The 23,633-nt window shown below is 40.6% G+C and overlaps 3 protein-coding genes across 3 annotated transcripts; all 3 read left to right on the top strand.

Moving 5' to 3' along the window:
- Positions 1 to 1,720: 1,720 nt before the first annotated feature.
- LOC124412611 (monocarboxylate transporter 2-like) lies at positions 1,721 to 4,547 on the top strand. The gene is made up of 10 exons (XM_046892625.1): positions 1,721 to 1,885; positions 2,169 to 2,295; positions 2,374 to 2,517; positions 2,624 to 2,751; positions 3,008 to 3,145; positions 3,254 to 3,404; positions 3,469 to 3,684; positions 3,772 to 3,927; positions 4,000 to 4,191; positions 4,280 to 4,547. Exons 1-10 carry the CDS (start codon positions 1,805 to 1,807, stop codon positions 4,447 to 4,449), a joined length of 1,503 nt encoding a protein of 500 aa, XP_046748581.1. The 5' UTR covers positions 1,721 to 1,804; the 3' UTR covers positions 4,450 to 4,547.
- An 810-nt stretch (positions 4,548 to 5,357) lies between these two features.
- On the top strand, positions 5,358 to 9,912 carry LOC124412608 (monocarboxylate transporter 9-like). The gene is made up of 8 exons (XM_046892620.1): positions 5,358 to 5,723; positions 6,685 to 6,776; positions 6,883 to 7,153; positions 7,869 to 8,116; positions 8,184 to 8,505; positions 8,596 to 8,823; positions 8,990 to 9,184; positions 9,670 to 9,912. Exons 2-8 carry the CDS (start codon positions 6,714 to 6,716, stop codon positions 9,831 to 9,833), a joined length of 1,491 nt encoding a protein of 496 aa, XP_046748576.1. The 5' UTR covers positions 5,358 to 5,723; positions 6,685 to 6,713; the 3' UTR covers positions 9,834 to 9,912.
- Positions 9,913 to 13,609: 3,697 nt separating this feature from the next.
- LOC124412739 lies at positions 13,610 to 23,579 on the top strand. Its single transcript, XM_046892861.1, has 24 exons — positions 13,610 to 13,951; positions 14,026 to 14,152; positions 15,684 to 15,827; positions 15,986 to 16,113; positions 16,948 to 17,091; positions 17,172 to 17,392; positions 17,502 to 17,642; positions 17,714 to 17,963; positions 18,048 to 18,375; positions 18,457 to 18,816; positions 19,431 to 19,460; positions 19,627 to 19,721; positions 19,913 to 19,966; positions 20,105 to 20,209; positions 20,289 to 20,559; positions 20,639 to 20,802; positions 20,945 to 21,089; positions 21,433 to 21,606; positions 21,689 to 21,790; positions 21,872 to 22,034; positions 22,095 to 22,441; positions 22,528 to 22,719; positions 22,868 to 23,103; positions 23,203 to 23,579. Exons 1-23 carry the CDS (start codon positions 13,841 to 13,843, stop codon positions 23,029 to 23,031), a joined length of 3,960 nt encoding a protein of 1,319 aa, XP_046748817.1. The 5' UTR covers positions 13,610 to 13,840; the 3' UTR covers positions 23,032 to 23,103; positions 23,203 to 23,579.
- The last annotated feature ends 54 nt before the right edge of the window (positions 23,580 to 23,633 follow it).

Below are 23,633 nucleotides of genomic sequence, written 5' to 3'. Positions count from 1 at the left end.
ACTCTCACCCATGTTCCGGATGAAATCAATTACAAACACTTGCGTAATGACACAGTGAATAACAACGATTATGTACACAAGTTCTTACACCGTTATCTTTTCAATAGTAGCGAGGTCTCAGCTTCTAGAAGAAATTAATCATGTTGATAGGAAAAACGACTCCTGTTCACCAACATTCCCTCTTTATCATCTCGGTGTTAATTATTTTTTTTTGGACAGCATCCTTGAATCAGAAAATCTATTTAGCAGAAACGACGTATAAATTGAAATTTCTCGTTGTATTTGCACTGCAAGATTATGTGTCTTACATCGATAACTACGTCTACAACCAATCCAAATTTGTCCATAACGATTCTTTGGTTCGACGAATAAACCGCTATCAGAATAATAATTACTTGACTAAATAACGGCGCCCGTACAACTTCATAACGAAAGTTATTTAAGTTCTGTATTATTAATCTGATATGTCAACTACATAAACAGTTGCACATTTCTTTTGACAAATAATTAATTAATTACAGAATCAAAAAACGATGCTGCATTCTCGCGAGACAATTTGAACAGGGAGAGAACCGTACTTGCCTGTCTAATCTCATAAAGCAAAGTAAATACATTTCCTTGTTTCAGTGAAACTCGATTTCATCACTATGAAACGCTGCAATAAAACGTTTTACGCATGTTGCAAGGCTACCGGGTCATCGTCACAGCGCTTCGCGGAACAGTGTCTTTAATCATTTGTCGATACGTAATACTCGTCTTTTCTTGCTGCAGAATTCCAATTTGTATCGACAGTAATGAACCGGGAGCGCCTATCGAATCACTTGAACGGAATTATGGGACTTCAAGGGTGCAGGAATATCGCCCAGCTGGACCGATTGATTCAAAAACAGGAGTCTGAATCTCACGTCCCTACGACTGTTGACCGTGATCACATGGTACAAAAACGTGAGTTAAATTTCTGTACTCACTATAGATACAGACTCAAATTATGTGCGCAAAGTTCACAGTTCAGAGATAATGTTCAACCTACTATAAAGAGGTAGAAGTTGTAGTGGCCTTAGATTACTTCTCTTGTACGTCAGTGGATATCAGCAATGTTAATGACTGTTTTGAACCAATAGATATGGAAGTATTTTTTTTTTTCCACTTTAGAACCGATGGATTAATGATTCAGATTCTTGTGCCTGGGACACTGAGCACTCAGAGGAAAAAACATGGGCGGTGGTTCAGCCGTTCTGTAAAATCCACCAACAATAAGCGCAGTTAAACGGATGGGGGTCAAAACTTGGAAGAGTCAGTATTTCGAATCGCTGATATATCGCAATTTCATATTGATTTTCGGAATTCAATCTCGGTTTTCGAAAGTGTTGGTGACTTGAGTGACTGCAAATCTGTTACACTTTAAAAAATCAAGAATTCGACAATTTTGCCGATTAAAAATATTGACCGTTTCAAGTTTTGTCCCCCACCCTGTTAAACTTCGCTGAATTGTAAATGAAAAGTACGATCACATGGAGGTGTAGTGGCCATATCGTCAAATTGTCACGCTGTTGTGCGTAATCCGATTACCGTTTACGTTGATATGGTTGATACGCAATCTTACCGTTTCGCACTGGCAATCCATCGATCGAAGTGGTGATAAAATGGTCTCATTGTCAATTGATATTGCGTAATGCCGATATTGCCAGTGGAATTAGCCTGAGGAATTCTTTGTGTCTCGGTTCACGTGACGGAACGTTGTGCTTCACATCAGAAACGGTAACCTCGTCCTGCTGAGACCGGAAAAGTTTGAAAGGATCTCGTCATGAAGGGACAAACCAAGAAGCTCGTGCCACCGGATGGTGGATGGGGATGGATGGCCTGCCTAGGAAACAGTCTGATAAACGTAATCACAAACAATTTTTCCGAACATTATAACTTTATTTGTGAACAGTCTTTCAATACCGAGATAAAACGGTTTTCTCGTCGTGATAATTAAATCTACGCTATACCCACCGATTGAACTTTTATTTGCCATGTTCTTATCCAAGAACGTTCGTTGAAGTCGATTTCAAAACTATAAAAATGTTTCAACACTATCTATTTTGCACAACGCATTGAAAGCGATGAAATGTTCAGCAATAAACTTTATATTGTAAGATGAGTAACTGTGTGCAAATACTTTTCAGATCTCGCTTCGTTCTTTGGACCCATCGTTTGGCCTGCTTTTTGGAGATATATTGAACGAACTGAACGTAACAACGGTTGGAGGCACCTTGATAATGGGGATCCTTGAATCAGTGGTGAATTTCTCAGGTACTTCTTTTTTCTATCTGTCTCCCATTGTATCCGAAAAGTTTGTAAAATGGAAAGTAATCAGACCTGTTGACGTAGGTATGTTCGTGGGTCCGGCGATAAAGAAATTCGGCTGCCGTAAAATAGGAATAATCGGTGCCTGCTTAAGCTGCACAGGTCTAATCCTAACGTCACAGGCAAACAGCATAGGTTACATAATCTGCACCTACAGCATCCTCGGTGGTTGGTATTATAATTGATAAAACTAAGATCATTCATAAAAGAGTGAGGAACCGTACTAGTTATATCATAATCCTCGAAGCTGTATGTTAATTTTGATTTTTTACAGGAATTGGAACAGGATTTGCAATGTCAGCAGGTTTCGTTTCACTACACAGCTACTTTGCTCAGAAACGAACCCAAGCAGTTGGTCTTTCAATGGCTGGCACAACTCTTGGAATGATGTGCATGCCGCAGGTAGGCCTCCCAGATAGAACACACATATATGTAGATGAAGTCTGGATGACCGTCTAAAATACGTATAATATCGGTAAAATGCAATAATTGCCGATAATGTACATGTCATAGACGGTCATTTAGACTTTATCTACATCTATGTGTGTTTTATCTGGGGCTGACTCATTATTTGCCCTCCACCGCCTCGTTTCTTTTTGCCAAATGATGAAGACGATGATGAACGGTGGACGAAATGGTGAATAAGCTGGTTTTATAGATCGTACACTTGCTCCTGATCTACTACAACTTTCGCGGTGCTGTTCTCATCCTCGGTGGCCTGGCTTTGCACTCAGTCGTCGGTTCCTGCCTCCTTCAACCTGTATCCTGGCACTTGGTACCAGCCCCCAGTGACGAGGTAGGACAATGCCTAAAACCTTACGAGAATTTAACCGCGTAAACTATAAGGAGATATTTGTAACACCGGAAGAAAAGAAATGGTGTTAAGACGTGAAAAATGTTCTAGCAGAAGTTGAAAAATTTCAAGTCCAATGGAAGAGTGTTGGAAGGAGAGAAACTCTTAAGGAAAGATGACAACGGATATCGGCGAAAAAGTACTTCCTCTGACGAGTCTAGCGTGGATCTATCGACGAATAACGTAACGAAAGAGAACACGAGTGAGTTGCAGTGTAACGTGGTGAAGCACAAGGTGCAAAGATGATTGAGTCGAACGGTTTTTAGATGAAAAATTACAAGCTCACGAGGAAGAGTGTGAGAAAAGTGAACCGAGCGATGAGCAAACGTCATGGCAGTCAGCTAAGGCAAAACTTATCGCCTTCTTCGACTTGGATCTACTCACAAATGCCACATACCTGAACACCGTTATTGGCGTGGGCTTATTCTCGTTGGCGGAGTCGAACTTCAAAATGATAACACCATTTTTCTTAGCAAGCATCGGTAAGCTCAAAACAATCGCTTTTAATCTCCATTTTTCGTTGAACGGGTTTTTCACAACTGTAAAGGTGTCCTGAAATCTATTTTCAGGCATGGCGGATGTTGAGGTAGCCTTTTGCCTTTCTCTCACCGCCTTTGCGGATGTCGTCGCCAGACTGACGATGCCCATGATATTCGGGAAGCTGAAACTCAAGAACAGAAAGGTCTTTTGGGTCAGTTCATTTCTGGTTGGCATCAGCCGTTCGAGTAAGTGTTAGGGGTTCATGGTTACATGTCATCGAATAAACAGCGGAGTTACGTGCAGAAATTGGTTTTCAGTGATGGCAGAACAAGTAGTGGGCAAAATTCTGATGGCCAATTTAGTTTTCAATGGATTCTTACGAGGCATTACGGTGACGAATCTCAATCTTTGCGTTACCGAAGGTTGCTCACTGTCCAAAGTCCCCTCGGCCCTGGGAATGTTGATGGTTTCCAAGGGTCTGTTCGTTGCTGGTTTAGGGCCTGTATTAGGTACATCGAACGTACTCTCGAACAATATTTTACAACAAAATAAATGTGTCATTCAAATTTAGGCTGATTCACCGCTTATAATTTTCAGGGCATATCAGGGACTGGACTGGAAGCTATCGAATATGCATACACTCAATGACGGTTTCGATTATGCTGTGTACAACATCATGGGGGATAGAATTTGCAGTGAAGGAAATTCGCAAGCGGATTGAGAGCAGTTCTCAACGCGAGGTTGGTGTGAGGAGTAAAATGGTTTAAACTACCAGCGAATTGGTGCGATGATGATCACAGTGAATTACTGTCTACGTTGCTAATCCGTCAACCTCATTGATCGATAATCACAAGTGAAAATTGAAGAAAAAGAGGATAGTCATGATGTTCTCACTTTCTTTACCTTTTTTTTCTTCTATGTCGCAAATATTGAATTATGTGTTCGTCAGTTTTAATTTACAACGGAGATAAGATTAAGAGAGCGATCGATAATTTCAATACCTGAGCAGCATTCTTTAGATGCATGTGTAGCTCATGTTTGTGATTATAAAAGCGCACAACAATTGTGCAATATTTTCATGGATTAACATCTAAAGCAATTGCAGGTGTTTAAGTTATCCTTATCCCCTGGGATCAACGTGGCTGATTCTTAAATAGTTTATTCATTCATCGCCATATTTGTGTAAGTGCGTGAAATGTGAGTGAGAATGCAAAATAAGTTGGTAGATATTCATGTAAAAAACACCGCGATGTAAAATGCTTAGTGATGGAAGTTCAGATATTCAAGCTGTAAAATAAAATATGTTATTTATTATATTTTATTCTGTACTTCATGTCGGTCCATTGGGTCTCGTTGGCTGCTTTTCCTGAGGTCAAATCAAGAAATCAGAATCTATCACTCCATCAAATTTCGCCATAAATCAAATCGTTATTCTGGTTTTGGCGTGAAATTTGAACGGAAATTGGAAGCTAACTTGCTTGCCGACTAGCAACAAGTTGTACAACACGTGGTGCGATCTGTAGTCGGCTTTCAGCTCTAACTCTTACGAATCCAGTTTAAAGCATGCGGGAGAATGACCGGTTATCTTTCTCCGTCGTCCAAGAATGCTCTCTCCTTGCCTCTGTCCCTTTCTCGCCCTCTCCGTTTCTCTCTTACCGTTAGCATGCGGGGCTAGAGTGAAGCTGGCCATTCGCCTCACGTTGTGTTCTGCTGTGACGCGCTTGATTCGTAAGTAGTTGGCCCTGTTGGCTTGCATACGACTCCAAACCGTCGTGACGCGGTGACAGTACGTTTCAATTATTTATAGTCGGACGATATAAGTGTGACTAGTGTTTTTCCACTCTCATTGTTTAATGTGAGACTAACTATTCAACAGAATGCTGATAATCGGAGTTGAGAACGAAGGCCTTCTACGAAAAGACGTGAATATCGAGCAAACATTGAAACAAGCATTTCGTTCCCCGTATCTACTACATAAGGCTGCAGGGTAATTCTTGTACAGCATTGATTTCGAAAAATGGGGGAAGATTTTACGAGAAAGGTGAGACTGGGATTCGAATTTCAATTAACCATTCGCCTTTTAACCAATTTGAAAATGTGAAACTTGAAACGGGTAGCTTATGTACATACCTATTTGTTTTGAATCGTTATATGTCTAATCTTCGGACAGTCGTAATTAGCAAACAATTTCAACCCAAACGGCAAATCATCCTTGGGATATATTCGGAATTTGGTAACAAGAGAAATTCCAAGAGATGTGTATGCGGAAAAGATAAGTTCCGATAAAGAAAGTAACCAATCGGTTGTTGTTGGAACAAGGTCTACATGCTCTTTGGTTCTTCTCTTTGTCAACAGGTAAATTGAAAAGCCAATAAATCGTGTGTACGTACGTTCAGGCTCAAAACCGAAACGACAGTCTTCTGACTATGGATACGTCAACCTCAATGTAGGATGCGTTGGTAACTTTCATAGTAGACAGTAGATAATCAGATTAAACGAAGAGAATCGGAGGTAATTACAGCGGCTGATAATTGCCTCCTTCTCTCCGTCTAACGAAGTCCATCTTCGTGTGTATCTATCCTACTTTTTCAATTATCTTATCAACTGGGTCTAAGCGTTAGCATCTATATCTACGGTTACATCTGCGCTATAAGCGATGCGCACAGAGGAGACATTTCGTGTAGGTACATCACCAGATAACTTGACTAAATTGCAACAGTGAGTTTTCACTCCAAGAGGCCAGGCCCTTACGACTGCTTGGAGCACGAGACTCGGTCACGGGGGACGCTGATGATCTTTAGGAGATTCTATCCTATTATCTCAAGTGTCTTAAGGTACAGGATTTCGAGTGGTGACATTCTCACGACTAACTTTATCACAACCGGTGGTAAATCACGGGTTACGTTTAGCTGTAACCGGAGACACGACTCGACGTAATCTGGTCAAATCGAACACTTATACCGATCGACAATTCATTACTTTTATTATTCTTCTTCTTTCAGAAAACTAGAAACAAATTTTGACCCTGAAGATGTCCGGTGCCCCTGACGGAGGCTGGGGATGGATCGTCGTGGCCGCCGTCACCATCAGTAACGTAAGATGACATGAATTTCCTTCCATGCTGACCAATAAACTAGAAGAAATGATAGATGGGTCATTTCTTCTTCTTTGTCTTCGTACTAACTTGTAACACGTTCCAGCTGGCGCTCTTACCGATTCAACAAAGCTTCGGTCTCGTGTTTGAGAGCCGGTTTTCTGAGCTAGGAATGACGGCGACAGAGACGTCATTCATTTTCTCTTTCACCGCGGCAATTATGTGTAGTCTGGGACTGATAAACGGACCTCTGATGAAGAAATTCTCGTTCCGAACCGTCGCCTACTTGGGAACGACTTTCATCTTCTTCGGAATCTGTCTTGCCGCCTTTGCCGAATCTTTGGGGACCATAATCGCCGCCTACTGTATTTTCATAGGTATGATATTACGATGTGGTAGCCACGCCTTGGAGTTTCGTGAAATCTAGGTGAACGGTTGTCTCGTGATAACGTCGCTCAGTTTCGTCAGAGTCTACTTTTGGCACGTCGTCTGATCACAATAAAATTCAAAGTGCGAACACGACGTTCAATACGTACAGAAAATTCGGGGAGCGTTGATTAATATGAAAAAAGGCTTGTATTTAACCGCGTGACTATGAACTATTATTGCGAAATGCTGTAACTGATAAGAAACAAATCTATAGGCGACTGCTTATCTAATCTCCTTGCGAGAAGTCACTTTGTAATCGTATCACGCTATCGAAATTGACGCAGAACGATTCAATTTTCTTGTCGAATGTTAACGTCAAACCGTCTTCTGTCCCTGTTATTATTGCAGAGATGGATGAAAAGAGAAATAATTCAATGTATAACACGGTTTTAAGACTTCGCACCTAATTTGCTCGACCTCCGAGCCAAACAATGTGTTTAATTCATTCAATTACTACCTGATCGTGGAAACAAGAGATCAGGGGAAATTAGTTCCTTCTTCCATGCAGGATCCTGCGATCCATACCTTCATGTTTCAATGACATAATGACGTCCCAAAGAGAATTTTTCGGTAATCTTTGATTCGAATGGGAAATAGTAAATTAATCGCACTTTTATTTCGACCCATGAGTCGTACTAATCACACTGCTTGCTTTTCCTGCAGCCATCGGACAAGGCATGATGTATTCCGCGATCAGCTTGGCTCTGAACACATACTTCTCTAAGAAACGGAGCGTCGCAATGGGCCTGACGATTACACTCACTGGTTTGGGTCCGATATTGATGCCTCAACTGATCGTCAGGTTTCTGAATTCCTACGGAACGACGGGAACGATACTGATTCTTGCCGCAATTGCGCTGCACTCGTTTATCGGGGCGAGTCTCCTGCGTCCTCTGGATACAAACATCAAGGTAACACTGCGCTAAGGAGCTGTGAAATACTAGGAGTACAGAATGCGTCATTTTTCATTTCCCAGAGATTTCGGACGTGGAACTAGTCCCAGTTGTTCCTGGAGACCCGGAAGCTCCGAGTCACGACATAGAAACCGGCAATAAAACCGAGACCGCCAATGATCTCAGCAGAAGTGCCGCCAGCGCTGCTCCGGAAGAGGTCAAGCTAGTCGCCAACCTTCGCGGGAATGAAAACAGGGATAAACAACGCCATGCCAGCGTAGTCGATGACAACTTAATGCCTCGTGTCGAAACATGTATGACATACTGTCGTCACATACTGTCGAAAATTGCAGCCAGCCTCGAGCTTGATCTTCTCCGTAACAATCACTTCCTGGTCATCATCCTCGGTGATTAATTACGTTTCATTGACTCATTGATCTTCCATCGGGCTCACCGATCGTTGACCTTCTTCATCTGTCTTTTTCCACTTGTTTTAGGAATGGGGATAACACTCGTATCCGAGTACAATTTCAACTCGATGATACCCTTGATACTCTCAGAACTGGCGAACCTCACACCCCCCGAAGTCGCGACGGTAATGTCTGTCCAGGCCTCGGCTGACATAACTGGAAGACTCTGCGTTCCACTGATCACCCAAAAGTTCGGCTGGCCTTCCATGAACCTCTACGCCGTTTCCTTGTTGGGCTCAATCCTAGGACGATCAGGTGAGAATTGAAGAAAGGCATGTCCTTATTTCATTGTAAATGTGAGAGCCATGTTATGCTTTTTTTCCAATGGTATTTTCATTGGAACAAACGACAAGGATCGTTAAAAATAATAATGTTAACATGGGAAAACTCGTTGTAAACTATTTAAAAAAATTTCTTCCAGTCCTCGCAACGTGGAGCAGCTCGTACACGGTAATAATTGCGTCTTCTGTCCTCCTCGGGATCGCCAAAGGTACCAAGGCCGTATTTCAAGCTCTGGTTGTCCCAGACAATGTTCCTTTGGCAAGGTTACCCGCAGCTTCCGGTCTCCTGATGGTCTGCAATGGTGTCCTGTCGATAACCCTGGGCCCACTGATAGGTGAGACTGTTATCCATGGTCTATAATACTCGGATGGGAGTCGAAAAGTTAAAATGGTCATACAGTAAAAGGCTAAGAATGTCATTTTTGAAGGTATGAAAATCTGTTTCATGGAATTTCGAAACGTGGAAAATTGAGGTACAGAAAATTTATAACGGTGGATGGTGAAGTATGAAATCCAAAATATAGAAACTTCGGGACGAATAAGAATATATAAATTAGCCAAAACTTTGTATTCGTCAGAATTCTGCATTTTGGTTCTTTTATACCTTAATCTTTTTGGAATTTGACACTCCTATGCTTCACCTATGTATATTAATTCTATGAATTCTGTTTTTGGCTCTTCGAAAATTCGATTTTGTGACCCTTCTATCGCCTTTTCATTCTACTTTTAAGATCCTACTCGTCTATCTGAATGCTAGAAATATAACTAGACCTAGTTTCAACGGTTGATGAACATTATTGGAGAATCGTGAATTTCGTAGGCTTGGTGCACGACAAGACACACAGCTACGTGGGAGCTCTTCATTTCACATCGGCCCTGAGCCTTTCCTGCATACTTCTATGGATCGGCGAACACGTGTACAACTCGAGCAGGAAAACTTCAAAGGAACCGAACGAAGACGGGAAAAACTGTGAGGAAAACTAGTCAACTTATGAGTCGCGTACAGCTGTGGGTCCACGAAGACTCTTGTAAAATTGCATAATGAGTTGGAAATAATGAATCGCAGCGATTAGAGCATTCTTCAATTGTTGTACGGTCACCGACTTGCGCATAACGACTTGAGGAGATGTACAGGCGTGTAAGTTAAAGTCGCGACAGATCAATGAAAATCGAACAAATTGTTCTCACTTTCGTTCCAAACATCTGTCCGAAGTTTTTACGTAATTGTCCGAACCGTACCGGAGATATTTTACTTTTGTTTTTTTGTGATTTTACATAGATTCTTATGGGAAACTGTCAGGTGCAATGTAAAATCAAGAAAAAACAAAATTAAAATAAATCCGGTATAGTTCGGACAATCGCTTTCAAATTAACAAAGGTTTCAGAAGTGTAAGTGAAAAAAATTTGTATAATCTTCATCGATCTAGCTCGGTATGGATCGACATGCCTCTGCATCCTTAAAATCGAATGCAGAACAAACCGGGGCCAGAAAAACTTGACTCTAAGTAGCAAGACGAGTGGCTAAAATTCAGCAACGTAGGAAAAAGATGTTGGAGAATTTATTATGAAAATTTGCGAACTTTATGTCAATTATTGAAATCAAAGATATCAATAATCTATGCCTCTACAGATCTGGGTAAGTTTAATCTGTAACATGCGGATATGCATGTATGTATTCAGTATTGTACATAGATATAACCACGTTCCAATATCGTGTTCGCACTCAACTAACTGCACTCGATGTCGAGTTCAAAGTAATATTGGACCATAACAATTAATTTGTAAACCTGAGATGCGCGATCCGCGCACTTACGTTCAATAAATTAACTAGTCGTTTTTCCATGTGGCAATAGTTAATGATCTACAACAGCCCGAATACTTCCTAGTTTAGCGCTTGTATTATTTATTATACCGTGCACGTGATTAGACGTATTACAAATGCAATTTAAATATCGTCGCAGACTTATTATCACATTAAGTTTGGAAGGTCGGAAAGAAGAATTGGCATAAATCCCAGAATTCGGCCGAAGGTGATTCCCTTTCTCTGTCTGACGTTACGTGACGGTCGTGATCTTCCGAACATCGTTGCTTCGACCTTCGGAAAATTTTTAGACTCTATTCCCCATCGTTTACGCAAGTCTAATGCCTACGCAGCTTCTGCGCACGTGCGCGTTTCTTGTATACGTATCGAGAATTCGTGTTTACTCCGCGTTCCATGGATTCACTTCTTCGTCGCGTGACCAGTTCTCGGTTATCCGTCACCGCGTGCTCACGTGTTTCCATAAGATGAGATCCTCGTTATAATGCTTCACGGAAACGTATTTTTCAAAATAAATTTCCCTCTCCTTAAACTAGTCTTTATGTTTTAGAGAAAAATCATTTACAATAATTGATGTATTTTTTTAAACAAATTTTTCTTACCCTCATGACGGATTGGCTGGGTCTTACTATCGGAAGCATTTTGACGCACGTTATCGGTGTTTCCTGGTTGTGGTACTGAAGTGTGTGTAATTTTATACGTATGGTGAATTTTATTGTACTACGAGTTTATACCAGCACCTAATTACGTCATCCGTTCAACCAGCGTTCAGTCAGCTGTTGTGCTCCGTTCACGCCCTATTGTCTGTAGATACCTAAACGCGTACTTATTTTAAATTTATCAACGGAATTGAATACGTTTTTCAATTCTATTCTTTTCACGTGTTATGTTAAACAACCAAGACCATAATTGAAATGACGCCAAGTTCCATACGTCCTTGAGATTGTCGACGAATGATGTTAAGGAATAGAAAAACCTTATTCAAAATTAAACAGTTTAATTTTGTTGCCATAAAATCAGCTCACAGTACAATTCATTCAAAGTTTAAGTTACATGAAAAATGTTCGTGCGTAAAATATTGGGATCGAAATGACTTGAACGTTGGTGATAATAACCGCGAGTTCTGTAGCTCTATGAAAATCGTAATTACATATATAACAAGCGAGTGATAAGTAGAATAAAAATTGGCACGCAGTTGATTTTGTGCTTCTCTTGTTTGCGAGATTTAGATGAAAAATTGTTTCCAGAGCACGTAAATAACTAATAGACCTATAATAGTGTAGACGTACATACATTATTATATCTATAAGCGAGATATATACCCCGTGCAAGCGATAAGAATGAGTCTTTTTAACGGAACTTGCATAAACACCCGTATTTGATTAACCGTACAAATGAAACGGTGAGAAGGATTATTTTTTATTTACATTTCTTTACACGAAGTACAGAGATAAAGGATTATCGGATAGGTTATCTGTGTCTACTCTTGTATCTTTTATTTTTAGCGTTTTGCCAAAATATTGTGTGTTTTGGTTTTTCACATTTTAATGTTATTGTTGCTGTTATTTCGCACACTAGTTAGGAAAAATAGTTCACGGAACCCGTGCACAAAACAGGCGACCTCTGCACTCGTAGCGAAATGCGGAATGTTTCTAGGGCTTGTGAGATAATTCCAATCATCGATAAAATGCCGTAGTCTAACGAATTTCAAGAGGTGGAGATCGTAGGAGGAAAGGAAAAAATAAGAGATTGCGACATTTCCACGTGTCGCCACGAACATGCGATAGCTAGGCCAGAATGGTTGATTCCGGTCTTAATGAATCGTGATAATTGAGTAGTCAATTTGTGCAAGAAAATTTCTAAGAAAATCTTACATTCCCATATAGGAACCGACATTCAAGAAAATCGTGCGAATCGTGGGTGAACAAAGCTCTCAAGGCATTCCGTTAATTACATGTGGTTTTCTCCATTCTCGTAGATGCGAATATGTTTACGCGTTTGAACGGCTAAGGTTACTGACATTTATCAAAGCTCGTCTCGGTGTCAGGCGACCTGCAAGTTCAAACGAGTATCGTATAAACTTGCGTGCTTGATGCTGAGTGACTGACCTCACTCGAATTAACTCAAATTTAAAACGTACGATACGTTTAAAACGTAATGTTATGCATCGACAGCTGATTGTCTCGGATGCTCAACCAATACCAAATTATAGTTCAAATCTGTTTGTACAACTGCGATACAGAGGTTACAATTATAGATAAGATATGTGGTATGTGTTTTGGTAATTATAAGAGTTTCTCAAATATCCGTGATGTAGTGTGTATAGATATTAAGATACCACGAGAGGTAGAAAATAAAAACAGCCAACTAAATACTCGCGATATTGTGATGTAATTTTTGCTCTCATATCGTGGGTCCAAAGTAACAGTTGTTAAATAAAGGGCACTACAGTCATAACAGACGGTGAAGGCAGCAGAACGCAGTTGCGTACAAACCGTAGTAAGAGAGAGGATCGTGCGCGTAGCTATGCGTGCGTGATTTAAACAGTAACAACGTTACAAGCAGCTGAAAACTGAGAACGATCGACTATAGTGATTGTACGAACACTTGAGGAATGTGCCTCGCGTACAGTAATCAATCGCTGGCACCGATACGACGATCTCAGTTCTTTCTCGTCGTGGTAGAGTAAGGTTCACCAACTGCAAAAAACACGATCGTTCCATGCACCGCAATCTGCAGGTTCGATGAAACCTCGTTTAGTCGAAAATTGCAGTTTACTATTGTATTGTAGTATTCACGTGTATCCGTTTTTTTTTTTACAGGAGATAGAATTATTCGAGTGAATGGGCCTGGCCAGTGAGTGTGGGTGCAGATCAGGTTGTGAACGATTTTGATTCTCTTTATTTAAATCTCACTGATTTTCTCCTTTTTCTTATCGTGAATCGAATAATCCCAGAATTCAATCGACGTGAGAGGTGAAAACAATTTCACGAATCAAATACTTGTTTAAGCGTGGGAAAACTGTGGCAGTTTCGGTTGCAGTAATTTCACTCTAGTAGTCATTGAACTTGAAATACTGTTCCGATGTGGTCAATGGCTCAAGTGACGTTGACTGACTGTTGAAATTAGCGAGCAAAGTTACGGGCAAGTGATTGGCTACAACAAAGGAGAAATGAAACAACAAGAAAAGCACGATGACGATGATAAGAAGAAGCAAGAACCGTTCATCGCTCCGGATGGGGGTTGGGGTTGGATTGTGGTCCTTGGAGCAGGATTCGCCAATGTGAGTTGACATTCTTCCTTCAATGATCAATTGCATCTTCCGAAACTTGAGTCCTGACCCGTTTCCTATTACAGTTCTGCATATTCCCGGTCCTCCAGTCCTTCGGTATCATATTCCGTGACAAATTCGAAGATCTTGGAATTACCTCCGCGCAGACGACCACCATTATCAATACGAACAGTGCGGTGACTGCATGCATAGGTGAGTGTCCGGATTCTAATCGCAAATTTTTACGCGCCCAAATATATGATTGACTATTTTTCAAACGCTTCTCATAATTTTGTCTCGAGCATGGCGTCGAAATTCACTGGTATAAGTATGGCCATGAGACACATTAACATGCCTCTGCATAAGCCAACGCTACAGGTTCGAACCACGATTCCTAAAATAAACCAGACGACGATAGTTATACAGGGTCGCGGAAATGCGTCTACGTCGGCGTCGCCGAGTATCGATTACTGACGTAACTCTCTACAACCGTCTTCGGTTGCTGGAGAGAACGCACAAAATGCGTAAAAAGTCTATTCACTTTAGTATATGTAGAACATTTGAACGCTCTCTAGTGAAGACTCTAACAATAAGTTACACCGAGGTAAAAAATAAATTGGTAAGCCTCTGTAGCCCAACTGTGAATGATTCTTTACTTCGATTAACATTTCGAAAATGTAAGCAAAAACCAACCGGATCGATCCAAGATTATGTCCAGTTACTCAGAAGCCTTGCAAGCTAGCCAAAATAAATAACAACATCAGTGATCAAATAATTTCTGGAGTGAATCATTAGTTGATATGCTACGAATTGTTGAACGCATCCAACAAACTCCTGGGTGTGGAATTAGCAAAACGGCCGAAATGGCAAATGAACAAGCGGTGGGTCTGGAACGCCCAGGAACGTTAAATAATGTAAACGACTCAGTAGGGTCACCTGGTGCATGACACATTATAAATGCGATCATATGGAATTGCATCATGACCACAACACACGTAGAGGCCAGCAAGAAACCCCGAAGTGTTTCTCTTGTGGAAAATACCTGTACTTACTTACTCTATGTAAAAATGATAGTTTAAATTGCTTTCTACAATTCTATTGCAAACCCATGAATGAAATCACGTTCACGGAATATCGTGAAAGTCAACCAATTTCGAAAGTGAAAGTTACTGTGATACCTGCATAAATTAACATCGCAAGTACTTGCTTACGGTTATCCTCATGCATGAAGAAATCAAATTCAGTAAAATCTTATGACAACTATCAAAAAAGTTTATTTTTAACTGAGATCCTTAAGTTGAAATGTGCAAAAGTCCGTGCTGTTAAATTATATCTCAAGTATATGGTTATCATATTTGTTAATTGCTATCTGACTTAGGTGTCGCAGAAATATCCTGTAGAATAATCTGGTTGATCTCACAAGTCTTTGTTTTTCTTTTTCATTTATAAGTCTGCAAGCAGCTAATATTGTATACACACTAGATTAGACGCCTGAAATAATACCAGTTCAGATAAGCCGATTGAGCAATCAAATTATTGGTCTTGAAACAAACAAATGTATACTAATCGTCAGATGTAATTACGACGACCAAAGCGGGTGTCTCACTTGAAAACAACTCTTGATCCGATTGATGATCGACGAGTCACAAATACTGCTGTTACTTCTTGATCACGTCTTATATGCGGATCATGTAAATGTGATACTGATCGATCTTTTTTCTGACCTGCATATCTCATCTCCCAGGTTTGGCCAATGGACCCCTCTTCAGAAGATTCAGTTACAGACAAGTATCACTCGCCGGAGCTCTGATCTGTGCAATATGCGTGACTACCTTGTCCACCATGAAGACCTTTACTGGCATTTTAATATTTTTCTCCATTCTTTTCGGTACGGTATACGAACCAGAGTTTTAGCTTGAAGTTAAATATTTTTATTTAAGTTTACCCGAATGAAATAGAAGTATGTGTTCAGATGTTCAACATGGATACAGCTCTCCGAGCATCTTACATCGACTAGAATTTTCAAGTAACGACTTTTGCACCTAGGTGCGGGTACCGGAATTTCATCCTCAGCAAACTCGTTGGCTTTGAATACCTACTTCAAGAAAAAAAGAAGAATTGCAACGGGTCTGAGCTGGACGTGTACTGGTCTAGGCCCAATTATCATGCCTCAGGTAATATCAGGGACTGGCAGAAAAGATGATTAACTCATCGCCAGATGCTTGGAACCTTTTAAAACCTCTAAGGACACAATGGTTACGTAACGTTAGTCGCAATCCATTTATTCGAAGCTTCCCGTTCTAGATTTGCCAGATTCTTGGTCGTTTTCTCAATTGTGATCAACTTTTCACGGAAAAACGTTATTATTAACTAAGCATAATAAAACGTTGTAGACATTACATGGAAATAATAACGAGGCAAATATTTATACGATTTTATCTCGGAGCATAATAAAACCCGGTCAAGTCACGATTCGAACAAAAGTAGGGTTTGAGTGCATTGATTTCACAATTTTGTTTCCCCCTTAAATCAAGATCGTAAATTTCCATCACTGGCATTAATTATACCCGTTGTGTGTTGAGCTGGATTTGGTCATTGACACGCAGCGCCGCGGCGCCAGGTAACTGCAGAGCACAAGAACGTGAATAGAATTCAGGGAAAGTAATTTCCGGTCCGAGAAACCGGTTACAATGGAAGTACAAACCTGTTCAAACGAAAGTAATCAACTGAAGAGATGAATAGTTTCTATCCCTTCATTTTCATTTTTCATCCCGCTACCGAATGGGATTTCATTTTGCTCGTAACTTATCAGTGTTGTCTAATTCCTTGCAGAGTTGTATTAAATAGTTGACGCCTGTGTTATCTTAGGGTCTGAGTGTCTACTACACTCTGTAGCGATTTTGATTCGCAGTATCGTTACGCACTTATCAGCCTGTCCTTACACACTTCCATAAAATAAGGTCAAGCGATGCCGATAGCTCGTCAATCTGCATTGGCTTTTTCCACAGATCATCACTCCGCTTTTGCCGATTTTTGGAGTGGCAGGAACTGTACTAATTTTTGGCGGTTTTGCGTTCAACGCTGTTCCCTGCGCCCTTCTACTGCAGCCAGTTTCGTGGCATATAAAGAAAAAGAAGGCCATCGATCGACCGGTAAGATTCTGCAGACTTACTTCCGCTGGTCAACGAAGCTTGGACGAATCACGAACCATGACTGCGTTTTGCTTTAACAGGAAATTGACGAAGCTGATGAAAGTGGAGAAGGACTTCTGAACGAATCGCAGTACAAATCTTTGGATAATGTTAATGGAAGTACAAAATTGGCCAGCGAGAATCGGTTCAGCGAAAAATTCAGCAGTCAGTACCTTTACTACGATGACGAGGAACACGGTGCTTCTGGAATCGACGTCTTCAACCCCGGAACACCGATGATGTCAAGAGCAAACGATGGATGGTTTGTTAATAACAGTCAAAGACTGTCTGCAGTCGAATCCTGCACTAGAACTAGTAGCGCTGAAGAAGGACAAAAACTTTTGGTAAAAATATCCTTCTTTTTCTTTCAGGTATTCCAGACAGTCAATCGCAGCTTCGAACAACTCTTTGGCTTCGAATAAAATATCAAATAGAGAGAACTCTCAGAAAAATTTGAGCAGATACTCGTCAGTAAGTTTAAGCAGACATTCAAGCTGCAAAGCACTGAGCAGGTATACCATTCACACTCTAAAAATGACTCGTCTTTTACGAATGATTGAATTATAAAACTTCTTTTCGACAGGCAAAACAGCGAGAGCGAATCGCGAAGCAACCTTTCTGAAAAGCTGCCGAAACGAAAACTCTCGAATCTACCATCGGCGATCAATTCCCCGTTGGTTATGGTGAGCGAGTCCTGTGAACACATGGACGAAGGTTGTAACAAAGAAAAATGCAACAACGAGGAGTGCGTTAAAAGGAGGTTGGCTCAAGTCTTCGAAACGGCGCGTAAGAATCAAGTCGCTGAAACCGAGGACGAATGCAAACCGAGTCAAGTAATGCCTTCATTCCCAATGAATATTCTTACGCAACGATTCGAGTCGATGTATTCATTGGCGCATGATCAAATCATTTTTCAGTACGACCCCAGAGCACCATGGTACAAGCGGTTCTTCAAAATGGTAGTTATCTTCTTCGATCTTGACCTACTGAAGGATCTGAGCTACGTGAACTTGATGATGGGCGTGACGTTTGCGAACTTTGCAGAGATCAATTTTTCCCTGTTAACACCGTTCATCTTAGCTGAGTACGGTCTTGACCCAACGGAAAGGGCAATGGCCATGTCAATTCTGGCTGGCGTCGACGTTGCAACCAGATTGTTGATACCGTTTGTCGCCGGTTACATCGGATGGCAAAACAAGTTCTTTTTCATCTTCGGTGTCTGCCTAATGGCAGTTGGTCGTGCCGGTAATGCCCTGGACCGAATATTCCGTAAATACTATTCCTCGGAAGCTAACGCAAGCCTTCATCTTTTCCTTTTGTTTTCAGTTCTCGCCCATATGCACAGCTACTCGATGATGATGTTCCTGTCCGTGTGGATCGGGGTGGGAAAAGGATTCAAGACCATATTTATGGCTCTAGTTATTCCGACGCATGTGACTCTCGATCGTCTGCCAGGAGCTACTGGCCTGCAACTCATCTTCAGTGGCATCATGTTCCTAATCTTAGGTCCAGTTGTTGGCTGGGTTCGTGACACGACCGGCGATTATACCCTGATGCTACATTTTCTAAATTTCTTTACGTTCATGACGTCGATATCTTGGATTACCGAAAAATGGGTGACCATATGGCGGCAGAGGAAGAGGACCGTTGAAAAAGAGTGCACCGGAGACGTTGAGAAGTTTCAATGATATTTTAACAGTCGTTTGACTGCAAATATCGGTGAAAAAAAAGGTGAATTCGAAACTTAATGTATATTAAAGAAAACGGATCTCAATAGAAATCTGCAGCAGTATTAATAGGTTGGCAAATAAAGATGGAACGCTGTGCCTCATCGCGTATGAATATTAACAGATGTATCGCAGGTACTATGTGTACCTGAATCTAAAACGATCATGGGTCTATCACGTATGAACTTGAATACTGGATTCCTGGTCTTTGGGATCACGAACACAAAAAATAGTTCAGTAATTGGAAGATAAAACTTAAAACCAATGACGTGCCTTAGGTAACTAATAATATCTAACTAGAATTAATTTATAATACTAGCTAGAGATATGTACAAAAAATAATCAACTGCTGGTACAATAAATTTTATTTTTTACACTTGGTAACTAATCAATAATCGACGCCACCAAACTTGAATATCATTCTCCTTCGGTAGGTCAGTTGGAGATAAGCCAAATCTTCATCTAAGGACTATTTTATATCGAACCGAGACAATGTGTTCTGGACGTGTTTGATCTTCGTCTTAGTCTCTAGTTTATCATTACTGTGTAATGTTTATTTCCTACTATGCAAAGTAGAAGCTTGTGTTGAGCTAGTAGTCACTGGTAAGAATAAAATTCTTAATTGTATGTGGGATTGCGAAAAAAGAAATTTAAACTAATGAAAAATCTGAAATTTTTTTAAAACCAGAGGTGATCAGGGAATTATGAATTAACTTATACGCCAAATTTTGGGGCCGAATAATACCAGAGATTTTTATCTGTAGAGTAGTTACAGATCATGACGCGACTGTGAAGGCCAGAAGAAACGAACCGATTAGATTAGCCGAAAGCTTATCTCTTGTATCGGGACAGTATGTGAACACGGTAAAATTATTCAGATATCGGTCCAAGAGTGAGTAAGCTAGTTATCATATCAAATATCGCCAGTAAATCGTGTGAATGCAAAGATAATTCGATTCAGAAGGTCTACGCGTCGTGACCAAGCATACGTACCTTCGTGATTCGTTAACTTGCCCTGATCTTGTAATAGATATATATCCGGTATTCTGCAATAGAAAAATAAAGCATTTCCCGTAAAAAGGATCGTCGTTATTCACGGTTGGATTTTTGTAATGTCATCGTTGCAAAATTGACAAAATCAATCATTTTTACAGCTATTTTATTAGTTGTGGTATCCGAATGATCTGTACTGACAAACGAAATCCTCAAAACTGTAATTTAAAAATAAATAAAGAAAGTAAAGAAACGTGACTACTAAAATTAAACAAAGTGAAGGCATCATGTCGAAAAAACTTGTTCCACCGGACGGAGGCTGGGGATGGCTGATCGTTGTAGCTTACGCTATAAACGGGGTAAGTTTTATTTCATTGAAATTATACGTGAGTTTCAGTGAGAAATAGTTTTACGTTAGCCAAATTCTTGTTCCTTCAGATCTGTACAATTCCTGTAATGCAAGGATTCGGGCTGCTTTTCAGAGGCACTTGCGCGGACCTGGGCATGTCGGGAACAGACATTTCTATTATTTTGAATGTCAACTCCGCTTGTGGGATGGCCTTGGGCCTTGCTAATGGTCCACTGCTTCGTTACTTCGGATGCAGAAGGGTCGCACTATGTGCAGCCATATTCTACTCATTGGGACTAACGCTCTGCGCCTGGGCAAACTCGTTTATTTACTTCATCATAACCTACGGCGTTGTGTGCTGTGAGTTCGAAGTGAAGCATAATTGCTATGGCATGTATCGAAAATGAAAAAATTAACTCACACTCAATCAACATTTCAGCTATCAGCACCTCCGTAATGAATTCGGCATTTTCTCTTTCTCTAAACTCATACTTCATGAAAAAAAGAGGCCGAGCTGTGGCCTTGGCGATGACTCTGAATGGACTGGGCCCAATTGTAGTGCCCCAGTTGATATCGGTGCTGCTGACGAAATACGATGTTACGGTAAGTATTGCAATCTCTTCAACAACGTGGAATCGGTTCGCATAAAGAATTCTTTCAGTGTTTATCAGTTTGTTGATACACAGACGAGGAAACAATTAACATTTTTTCTCCGTGTGCCATTTACCCTTTTTATTGAGGACAGGGAACAACTTTTATCTTGGGTGGCTTGGTTCTTCACGTGGTGGTAGCAGCTCTTCTTCTGCAGCCAATACAATGGCATCTGATCGAAGACACCGAGGAATCTGACCCGGAAGCGGTCCCGAAGCTCGCCGAAACTGAGGAAAAAGGTTGATATACAGATGTCTGATGAACTATTTGGAGCAAATCAGCTATTTTACAATCACAAGATACGTTATATTAAACTCAATTTGAGTGTGTGTTGGACGTAATCTCAGAACCGCTTTTTTGATAGTCATTTAATTACATTTTTTACGATTCATCGCTCGTGAAGAACTTGATATGACGTCTCAAGCATGACGTGTTCCTGACGTATTATATTTGTTTGTTTGTTTCCATCGGTTAAATTTTTTTCATCCCGATGATGAATAATAGTTTGGGATGAAATAATGAAATGAAAATTTCCTTGAATCTAAATTAACTAACGCCTAGAAATGAAATGAATTTTTCAAGACAGAAATGACAGCGAGAACTGCAAGAGCAGATCTATCGAGGACATAGTAGTAACCGAACGAAAACGCGTACTAACCATGTCCAGCGTTGATCACGAAATTGATTCCGGTAGTCTCTACGGTTTTGAAACCCTAGTGCCAAGAAAGACGTCAATAACTTACACGGTGAATCCAGGTAACACACTATGAAATGCAATTAACTGCTTAATCTTTTTTACAAGAACCAACAATAATATAATAACTCCGGTTTTAAGCAGCCAAAAGAACATATAGAAGAAGTGTCAGCCAGGTAGACAGTTCATCAACTGCCGCTACGCCTGTGGAACGTTCCGATCCTACATACAAGTGGTGGAGCTCTGGTGAGTTTTCGATGAGCTGTAGAAGAGTCTGAATATTAAGCAGCTCCAGCGAGATCATCCGCAAGTGTTTAATTATTGCAGGGAAAAGTTTGGACACAATTAATCTGGGTAGTAGCATAAAGATATTCGAAGGAGGAAAAGACGATGAACGAAGAGCTAGTGAGGCCCAAGCCCTGATGCAAAAGAAGAAGGTAGAAACTGTTCACGAGGAGGAGGATGATGTCGAGGACGATGATCAGCAAACGTAAGTCCTGACCCGACCTTCTCGACTAGCTGCCGATATTATGTATTTACGTATTTTCAGAAACCCGAAAGAGAAAGATATCAAAAAAGAAAAGTCGAGAATAAGTCGCATGCTGCATGCGGTGGTCGTTTTCTTCGATTTCGATCTTCTTCGCGATCCTGTCTACGTAAGCTTAATGCTTGGCATGTCAATAGCGGTATTTGCCGAATTGAACTTTTCAATTCTGACACCTTTCATCCTGAGCGACATGAGCTTCGACACGGAACAGATTGCTACGGTGATGAGCTGCATAGCAGTTACAGATCTGATCTTCAGAGCGCTAGCCCCATTCATTGGAGAGTTTCTCAATCAAACACCTAGGGTTATGTATCTTCTCAGTCTAATTACACTGATCATCACGAGACTGAGTAAGTAACAAAACAAAGTTCAATAGGTCCAAGGATCACATCCGTCCGGACGTGTTTACAGATGAGCTGTCGTTTTTTCTCGATAGGTCTTTTCTTAGCTAGCGGTTTCCGAAGTGTTGTAATAATTGGATTTGGTCTCGGCGTTGCAAAGGGGGTTCGATCCGTTTACATGTCATTGACACTAGCCAGTTACGTGCCAATACAAAAACTCGCTTCAGCTACCGGGATCCAAATGGTAACCAACGGAATCATACTTTTGATCCTTGGTCCCTTGCTCGGTGAGTTGTCAAATTACATACTTTTGGGACTTCACTGATTATTAAGAGAATTTGATAGACGATATTTCATTGAAGTACTATTACAGCTGTTAATAGGATATTGGAAACCTGCTATGGGAAAAAAGATGATTTTTATGTTTAATCGTAGGTCTTTTGAGGGACAAAACTGGAAACTACGATTTGTGCTTGCTGTTCATAAACGGGATAACTTTTATCACCGTGATGATGTGGACGTTGGAAATAATCATACGTAAGATAATTGCTAGACGATCAAAAAATGCTGAAAATAATGAGGAAGCAATCACATCGTAGAAGACGAAAGCAGAATTATCAACTCAGACTTTTTTCACTGTTGAACAGAGCCACGGTTCACTGCACATGCATGTAATATATATATGTATATATATACATACATATGGATATTTTTTGTTTTGTTGTTGAACATCAGTGAACTCAAAAATTTAATTATTATCGTTGTTTCAGCGGTAATCATCAGAGTAACGAATAAAATCTTCTCTAAGGTACTCACGGACTCCCACTTACTCACCTGAACCTTATAAGCGACGAACCAACAAAAAAAAAGACGAAATAAAACTTAATCTTAGGTTTTACAGGTGCTTCAGACATTTTTTCACCACTTTTTTCGCATACTATTATGGTCCCCGTGATTTTTATCTCAGGTTTCGTAGGCCGTCGAATTACACGCAGAGAATCTCACTGGTGGTGGAGAGGAAGGAAAGACAATGTCTGTTTTTCTCATCGACTTCCGGCTTGGAGTTCTCATGATATTAAGTGCCTAATGCTACTAAAGAACAATCCTCGATCTCACTTCCTCTCGTCGCTAACGTGGCTCAGAATGACATAAAAAGCTTAAAAACCATCTATCAACTTCCTCGTCCATTTGGGTAAGATTT

Source organism: Diprion similis, chromosome 11 (assembly GCF_021155765.1).
Source record: "Diprion similis isolate iyDipSimi1 chromosome 11, iyDipSimi1.1, whole genome shotgun sequence".
In the NCBI taxonomy this organism is placed as follows: Eukaryota; Metazoa; Arthropoda; class Insecta; order Hymenoptera; family Diprionidae; genus Diprion; species Diprion similis.
The sequence above is the reverse complement of the archived record's forward strand: the minus strand, read 5'-3'. Positions and strand labels throughout refer to the sequence as shown.

Excerpts from the sequence above, each read along its gene's own strand:
- LOC124412608 (XM_046892620.1), top strand. The coding sequence starts at position 6,714 with ATGTCCGGTGCCCCTGACGGAGGCTGGGGATGGATCGTCGTGGCCGCC. Across the intron at positions 6,777-6,882 it reads CCGCCGTCACCATCAGTAAC|CTGGCGCTCTTACCGATTCA; the intron begins GTAAGATGACAT and ends AACACGTTCCAG. Across the intron at positions 8,506-8,595 it reads CTTCCTGGTCATCATCCTCG|GAATGGGGATAACACTCGTA; the intron begins GTGATTAATTAC and ends CACTTGTTTTAG.
- LOC124412739 (XM_046892861.1), top strand. The coding sequence starts at position 13,841 with ATGAAACAACAAGAAAAGCACGATGACGATGATAAGAAGAAGCAAGAA. Across the intron at positions 15,828-15,985 it reads ATTTTTCTCCATTCTTTTCG|GTGCGGGTACCGGAATTTCA; the intron begins GTACGGTATACG and ends TTTTGCACCTAG. Across the intron at positions 22,720-22,867 it reads GATCCTTGGTCCCTTGCTCG|GTCTTTTGAGGGACAAAACT; the intron begins GTGAGTTGTCAA and ends GTTTAATCGTAG.
- LOC124412611 (XM_046892625.1), top strand. The coding sequence starts at position 1,805 with ATGAAGGGACAAACCAAGAAGCTCGTGCCACCGGATGGTGGATGGGGA. Across the intron at positions 3,146-3,253 it reads TACCAGCCCCCAGTGACGAG|CAGAAGTTGAAAAATTTCAA; the intron begins GTAGGACAATGC and ends AAAATGTTCTAG. Across the intron at positions 3,928-3,999 it reads GGTTGGCATCAGCCGTTCGA|TGATGGCAGAACAAGTAGTG; the intron begins GTAAGTGTTAGG and ends ATTGGTTTTCAG.